Source organism: Acanthisitta chloris, unplaced genomic scaffold (assembly GCF_000695815.1).
Source record: "Acanthisitta chloris isolate BGI_N310 unplaced genomic scaffold, ASM69581v1 scaffold18943, whole genome shotgun sequence".
NCBI classification, from domain to species: domain Eukaryota; kingdom Metazoa; phylum Chordata; class Aves; order Passeriformes; family Acanthisittidae; genus Acanthisitta; species Acanthisitta chloris.
The window spans coordinates 497-8,648 of NW_008665643.1; the positions used below are offsets into that span (position 1 = coordinate 497).

General features: G+C 44.7%; 1 protein-coding gene across 1 annotated transcript in view; it reads left to right on the forward strand.

Annotated features, from left to right (window-relative positions):
- Nucleotides 1-36: 36 nt before the first annotated feature.
- WDR78 (WD repeat domain 78) overlaps nt 37-8,152 on the forward strand; it is a gene marked incomplete at its 5' end in the record, with an annotated part of 15,872 nt that continues 7,756 nt past the window's right edge. Inside the window, 7 exons of the mRNA XM_009071839.1 lie at nt 37-115; nt 187-227; nt 2,416-2,609; nt 4,347-4,486; nt 5,444-5,584; nt 6,032-6,196; nt 7,479-7,729. Of these exons, the coding sequence (XP_009070087.1) occupies nt 37-115; nt 187-227; nt 2,416-2,609; nt 4,347-4,486; nt 5,444-5,584; nt 6,032-6,196; nt 7,479-7,729 (1,011 nt within the window). The remainder of the gene's footprint in view (nt 116-186; nt 228-2,415; nt 2,610-4,346; nt 4,487-5,443; nt 5,585-6,031; nt 6,197-7,478; nt 7,730-8,152) is intronic.

Sequence of the window (8,152 nt, forward strand, 5' to 3'; positions counted from 1 at the left end):
ACATAAGGAATATATTCTCATTAATTATTTCCTCAGGTTTTTGATGCTGAAGGGAAGGATGTGACACCTCATCCCCTTTTCCAGGCAGACCCAAACACTGCTGCACCCAGACCAGGCAAACCCTTAGCTCCAAGCTCTACCCTTGGGGCCTTTGGATCTGTTTGTCTCCCTCCTTTTTCCATGCAGCAGACACCAGCAGGGACTGCTGCAACAGGTTTGCACCACAGGTAAGTCACTGTTGCTGTTTCAGTAGGAGTCAGGAATCTGTTTTAAAGTATTTTGTCTGTTTTAGCGATACTTATGAAGTGCAGATAATGTTTTTTCCCAAATAGAAAAAAAAAAAGCAATTAAAATATCAAATTAAATTAAAATAGCAAGCACAAAATATCAGTTGAAATAGGAAAATATTGTTAACATAAGAAAAATTCTGTCTTTTGAACTGATTTAAGCAACTTACCTCTGTCTAATTCTATGCATCCACTTCAAAATATGCTCTTGTTCCAAATCTTTTCAGTTAAAACTACTAAATTACATGTTGCACTATGTATTTACTTTCATTTCCAACCTCCAACACAGAGGGAATGAACAAAGTCAATGGATTGAGTTATCTTTGGGCTGACAAATTCAATTAAGTCATGCAAAAGAAGGTCAATAACTGTTTGGGTTTAGAATGGAAAATCCTGAGCCACATCACTTGATCAAAAGGCAACTGGATAACAAAAATAAATAGTTGGAATTGTGATTTCCGAGATTGCTCCTGAAGAACTAGTTTTGCCATGTTTCCCAAACTGGTTGTTAGCAAGGATAACCAACCAGGAGGAAATATACATTAAAAATGACTTAAAAATACAATGTATCCCCTGAAAAAGACACACATCCTTTCAGGAGTCAGAAGCTCATGTTTTAGAAGGGAAAATTAGATTGTTTATCTTCAGTTTTAAGTACAAATATTTTCAATTGTCTCTTTTTTTCAACTGCTTTTGGTGTAATTATTCAAACTTAGCTGTTGAGGGCGAGAAAATCAGCTGAAAAACCTCCCAACTGTACCCAGGTTTTGAGTTTTACTTCTAGTAATCACAGCTCTTCCCTCTTTTAGCACCACATCTGGTTTTAACAAGTTAATCCCTTCATGTTGTGCATTTCAAAGATATTTCAGCGCATGCAAAGCACCAGAGGATCTGAATCTGGTGGGCACTGGTGCTGTCTATGGGTATTTGCTATCACCCAGGAGGCACCCAAAACTTCAAGCTATTACAGAATATTCTATGTAGAATATAGAATATTATTCCATAGAATCATGGGATCATTAATGTTGGAAAAGAACCTTAAGATCATCAAGTCCAACCATAAACCAACACCACCACCATGGTCACCTGTGCCATGTCCCCAAGTGCCACAACCACATGGCTGTTAAATCCCTCCAGGGATAGTGACTCCACCACTGCCCTGGGCAGCACATTGCAGTGCTTTACAGCCCTTTTCCCAAAGAAAGTCTTCCTGATGTCCAAGCTGAACCTCTCCTGGTGCAGCTTGAGGCTGTTTCCTCCTGTCCTGCCCCTTGTTCCCTGGGAGCAGAGCCTGATCCCCACCTGGCTTTACCACCTGCTGTCAGGGAGTTGCAGAAAGCTAAAAGGTTCCCTCTGAACCTCATTTTCTCCAGGCTAAGACTCAATCCAAGAGCTCAGTAGTTCTTTTACATTAGCTATTTTATGCCTCAGGTGCTTTGCTAAGTGACATCTGGACTCACAATCTATTTTTCCTAATTTTTTGTCACTGAAGGGCACATGGAAGCAGCAGCACTTGGATATCAAATGCACCAACAAGCAAGTCTGCTGGAGATGGAACAGTAGAACCTGGCTCTGGGCAAGACCCAACTTTGAGCTCATCTGGTAAAGAACACACACTATAATGAGAGATTTAAGCAGTTCCTTGGTGCACTGGGATTTGTGAGAGTGTCAGTCCAGCACTCCAGAGTTGCTCAGTGCCTCACAGCTATTGGCTCTAATCGTTACAATACTTTTTGAATTAATCTATCTCATAGAATCATAGATTGTTAAGGGGTTGGAATGGCCCTTAGAGATCACCCAGCCCCAACCCTCTGCCCTGGGCAACCCTCCCCCCAGAGCAGTTTGCTCAAGGCTTTATCCAACCTGGCTTTGAACATTACCAGGGTTGGGGCAGCCACAGCCTCCCTGGACAACTTGTGCCAGTGTCTCACCACACTCCTACAGAAAACTTCTGCCTAAATCTAATCTGAATTTTCCTCTTTCAATTTCTCCCCATTACTCCTTGTTCTTTCACTGCAGTTCCTAACACAGAGTCCCTCTGCAGCTTCCCTGGAGCCCCTTCAGATACTGGAAGGTGCTCTGAGGTCTCCACACAACCTTTTCTTCTCCAGGCTTCTTTTGATTTTAGAGCAGAAAACGTCTCACTTGTTCTCCTCACATTTCAGCTGTGCAGGTGAGGCAAGAAGAGATGAAAGAAGCACTGACAGAAGCAGACTTGGATCACAGAGTGGATATTTACCTCTCAGAGACAGACACAATGTGGATGTTGGATATGGCATCTGTTATGGTGTCTACAGAAGCAGAAGATGCTGAGAGAGTTCTGTAGGTATATTGGTGGTTGGGTACATGCATGTGGTATGCTCAGCACACACATTGCACCTGTGTTCAAAGCCTCAAGGCCCTACTTGCCAAGACAGCCTAAATTCTTTACAACTCCATTGTGTTGATGGAATTCATAGTCTCTTTCACTGACAATTTAAGGCAGGGCAGGAGATGGGGAAAGAGAAATGTGGTAAATAGAAATTACATCATTTAATGCTCATGAAAACAGCTAGAAATCACAAATCTGCATTGGTTCTTGTGTGTGGCTTTACAGCTAATTATTTATTAATGAAGAAGATAGAAACACAGCAGGCATGGCCTCCTCTGGGGCTCTTCACAGAGCTTCTACCTAGAAGAAACCTCACCCCATAACATGGTGTTTCCGCTTCAGAGTACTCCCTGGACTCCTAGGAGTTCTGGTAGGGAGTTAGCCCAGAACACAGATTTTGGCTTATTCCCAGGGGCTGACTGGGACAGAGTGCAGCAAAGTCCTCTCCATGATGGATAGGCTTGACACACAGCTCTTGTAGGCACAAAGCCCCACAAGCTGCAGCTGGCAAGATAGTTTCACAGTATTTCATAGCATCATAATGTGTTGACGGGTTGGAATGGACCTTAGAGATCATCCAGTCCCAACCCCTGCCCTGAGCAGGGACACCTTCTACCAGACCAGGTTGCTCCAAGCCCCATCCAACCTGGCCTGGAACACTTCCAGGCATAGAGCAGCCAAGCCACAGCTGGGCAACCTGTACTATTGTCTCACCAACCTCATAGGAAAAACTTATTCCTAAGATCTAATCTAAAGCTCCCTATTTCAATTTATCCCCATGACTCCCTGTCCTATCACTCTAGTTACTATCCAAGAGTCCCTCTGTAGGGACTTCTATTAGCCCAGGTCCCTCTCCAGCTTCTTGGAGTTCTTTCTGCTGGTAACCACACAAAGCTCATGGTATATTGTCTCACCAACCTCATAGGAAAAACTTATTCCTAAGATCTAATCTAAAGCTCCCTATTTCAATTTATCCCCATGACTCCCTGTCCTATCACTCTAGTTACTATCCAAGAGTCCCTCTGTAGGGACTTCTATTAGCCCAGGTCCCTCTCCAGCTTCTTGGAGTTCTTTCTGCTGGTAACCACACAAAGCTCATGGTAGGGCTCCAACCTCACTGTGAATCACACTGCTGTGGGGTTTTGAGAAAAAGGAAGAGGAAGAGCATCCAATGAATGGCTTAGCACATACTGACTACTATACAGGAACAGTTGGTGACCCTTCCGAAGCACAGCAGGGGTGGGGGAGGACCCATGTTTGTTGTTCCATAGTGAAATCAAAGACATATAAGCTGCTTCACAATTCTCATTGACTGTTCCTACAGAACCTGAGGGTTGGATGAAATAGCAGTGGAGCAGCTTCCCTTTGTCTCTTGGATGCTGTGCCTTTCACTCCCAAGTGTTGAGAGCTATGGATTTCTGAGCTCCTCTGAATCCCCCACAAAGTTCACAGGGAATTGGAGTAGGGATTTTTGCAGGTCCTGCTCTCCACAGCCCATTCCTGGTTTATAGCAGTATCACAAGATCAGAAATAGTTGTTCAAAGACAATGCATAGAGTGACATAACACCTAGCAACCCAACTTTGACATGGAGTCTCCTCGCCTGTTCAACTCATAATTAAAAACACTGAGAATCTGAATGCAGAAGTTTTCCAGAGATGAATATTCCCTGTTTGCTTTGTTTCCAAGGGCGAGGAACAAGACTTACCTTGACCTTTGCGAAACTAAATCTGGCAGTGATCAATTTAGAGATAAAATGTCGCAAACCCTCAATGGAGCTGCCAAGAACAAGGAAGTGCAATGTGAGACAATCCTCATGGAAGAGAAAGGTAAACCTCCAAAGACTTCCTGCATCCAGGCAGGTTACTCAGGAAAGGGCTTTATCCTTTCTTCCATCTCAAAGCAGGAGATGTTACCTCCACATTCGCTTCCAGAGCTTTGAGTTCAGACAGGGACTTGTGGTGGCTTTTTCTGGCCCTCCTGAAACTTGAGTTTTAGGAGTCATTAACACCAGCAAGAGCTGCTGTGTCATGCCTGCCTCTGTCCTCTGCTAGCAGAGCTTCTCCAGCTCATCCTCAGCTCTTCTGTTGAAACAAGGAAGGACACGGTTCTGTTTTCCTCCCTCTAACTTTTCAGTTGGTTTCTAGCTCTGTTTCCCACAATGCAAAGAAAAGAACCTCTGAGATGGGGTTTAAATCCTTGTGGAAAGCAGAACACCTTGGCAGTCTCACCAGACTGATGCAATTTTACTACATGTAAAACCTCAATTCTCTAAAAGACATTGTAAAGGAGTATCTAGTGCATGAGCTTTGCCTCACTGTGGATATTTTTGTGTGTAGAAGGCCAAGGAAAACCATGGGAAATCCTGTTCCAAACACCTTTATGTTTGTTGGTGTATGTAAAATGAGTGGAAAAAAGAAAAGGGGAAGTAAAATAGATAACAATCTGATTTGAAAACTTATTCTCCACAAATCTTCATGTGCCTTGGGCATCAGCAGAGCTCATTCCAACCATTGTGTGAAGAGCTGAGCACACACAGGGTCCAGAGCACTGCTGGGGTGGGAATTGGCCCTGCTCAGGGCATGATCACACACACACACACACACAAAAGACCCTCAAAGTCACACAACAGCTGCTGCTCCAGCCCTGTCCAACCCTCAGATTGTCCCAAATCCCTTCTGCCCAGCACCTGGGGTGTGGAACACACAGGAAATATTTGCTCAGTGTATGCAGTGTAATGATGTACCAAAATGAGACTTGGGTAACCCAGTGGAATTCATTCCCAGGGACGATGGTCACTTCCTGGGACTTGGACAACTCCTTGAATGCACTGAAAACAGAACCTACATCAAGGGCAGAAGGGACAAGCAGCAAATCTCCCAGAGCTAAAGACGACAACCAGACTGTGTTTGTCACTTCTGACAGAGGTAACATTTTACATTTCTGCCCTGTTTTCATCCTCCTAAACCACACACATCCCTATGTTGTGTGGGGAAAACTCACTGAAGAACATCCTGGGCCTGCCTGGCGCCTGAGAGTTTGTTAGAGAATCTTGGCCAGGGCTGCACTGAGGCCATCAAAAATGATCTTCAATAAAGGTAAATATCAGGGACAAGGTGTGCTGGTACTCACTCACTCAGGACAGAAGCAGCAAAACACCATTTGCAACACATTCCACAAGTATCTCATTATCCTGAGTATCTGAGCAATGAAAGAAACCAAATTAAGCAAGAAAACATTCATAGTAAAACTATTTTTTGGTGATGACAGATCCTTCTGTGCTTTTTGGAGGTGAAGTCTCATCCCCTCAACTTCTATGTGCCAAGTATCATCATGTTAATACCAGTTTTTTCCTCTCTCTATAATGATTCCAGAAAGTGCTGCTCCTGCCTGGAGCCATGAAGCAGAGAAGTGCCAGACAGAAGTTATCCTAACATCAGAAAACTTCCAGCAGGATTTATTTGTCATGGAGAGGATCCTAATGGAGAATATTTTTCAACCCAAACTTGCAGCTTATCAGCAGTTTCCAGTCCTGATAGGTTTGTCCCTCATTGACTCACGTGTTTCCAGCACAAGGCTTTGCATCCTATTGAAGTCAGGGAGTTGTGTGTGTCCCTTAGCCTTATAGCACCAGCACTTTGCTGAGGACTTAATCCTTTAGGAAAATCCCTGACAGTCTCATGTCATTGTTATCTGTCTCTCCTGCCCTGTTATCCCCACTGGAAAAATTAGAGCCCCTTCCAGTGCCTAAAGGGGCTCCAAGAGAGCTGCAGAGGGACTTGTGACAAGGGCCTGGAGGGACAGGACACAGGGAATGACTTCCCACTGGAAAGGTGGAGATTTAGATGGGATATTGGGAAGGAATTCTTGACTGTGGGGGTGCTGAGGCACTGGCACAGGTTGCCCAGAGCAGCTGTGGCTGCTCCATCCCTGGGAGTGTTCCAGGCCAGGCTGGATGGGACTTGGAGCAACCTGGGCTAGTGGAAGGTATCTCTGCCCATGGCAAGGGGTGGAACTGGATGATCTTTAAAGTCCTTTTCAACCCAAACCAGTCTGGGATTCTGGATTCTATAACTCTACATCCATTGCAGACTGTAAGACACTACCTGGACCCAAGTGCCAAGTAACAGTTTACCTTTGATAGGAGTTCCAAGTGAACACAGAGATTTAAGAGCAGATTCACATTGGTTTTATTGTATTGTACTTCATGTCCTGGAGAGTTTCAGTTTCTCAGGCAAGAAACCCATTGTGTTCTGTCACTCCTGAACTGGCTACAGCTGGAGCAGGATAGTGCCCAGGAGGAGTTTTGCTCTGACACTGTGGCAGTTGTTGTGTTTCTTATTCTGTTAACAGAGATCTCAGATCAATTTGCACATTACATAAAGGAGCGAATAAACAAAAAAGACTTAGCAAACAGTCTAAAAATATGCTCAACTTTTAATTCTCCCAAGTAATGACCACTCATTCCATCCTGGAACTCAGCTATGGTGTGACAGTGTCAATGCATTGGCATCTAACTCCAAAGCACTTTAAAAGAATAAGGAATAGAAACATTCTTGGTGGGTTTGGATATAAATTCCTAACTTGTTGGTGGGTAGTTAAATACCCTCATTAAACACCTGCAGCACACCACAGCCTGGTCTAGACATCTTTCATGTCCCCATCAACATTTAAGCCGGAGTATTAGAGGTTAGGATGTCTTAACTCCTCAAATCTTCTTTTTTCCCCCTATGAAATATGTGCTGAAAGGGCAAATTTTTCTTCTGCTGTGAATAAGTGGAGATGCAATGTTCTGGCTCAGACTCTACCTGTGCATTTTAGACCCTGATGTTACCTTAGACACTAGTGGTACAGCAGCAGCCATGGAAGAAGCTGAAGAGGAAGAGCACGACAAGGAAAAGAAGGATGAGGAAGAGCAGAATGAAGCATTCTTTATGCCACCAGTTTTGCCACACCTCAAAAAATGCCCAGGAGAACCTGTAGGTCCCAGACTGGACCGGCTGTGGGCATACACGTGTGATTTAACCCACAGTCACAGTGTGAGCAGCATAGCCTGGAACAGAGTCAACCCTGTGAGTTAGTAAAGCACTTCTGAGCTCTTTACAAATGGCACAGACAATTCAGGGTGTAAATAAACTGATTTTGGAGTGCTTTGTTGAGAGGGATCTCAGACCCTGCAGTCAGGTAGTTTGTCTTTGCATCCCACTCCCTGTGACACCAGCACAGGTTGCCCAGGGAGGCTGTGGCTGCCTCAACCTTGGCACTGTTCAAAGCCAGGTTGGATGACGCCTTGAGCAACCTGTTCTGGTGGGAGTGTCCCTGCCCAGGGCAGGGGGTTGGGGCTGGATGATCGCTAAGCTCCATTCCAACCTCTTAACATACTATGAAAGGCTGAGAGCTGGGGGTCTTCAGCCTGGAGAAGGGAAACCTTCAGGGAGACCTTAGAGCCCCTTCCAGTGCCTAAAGGGGCTCCAAGAGAGCTGCAGAGGGACTTG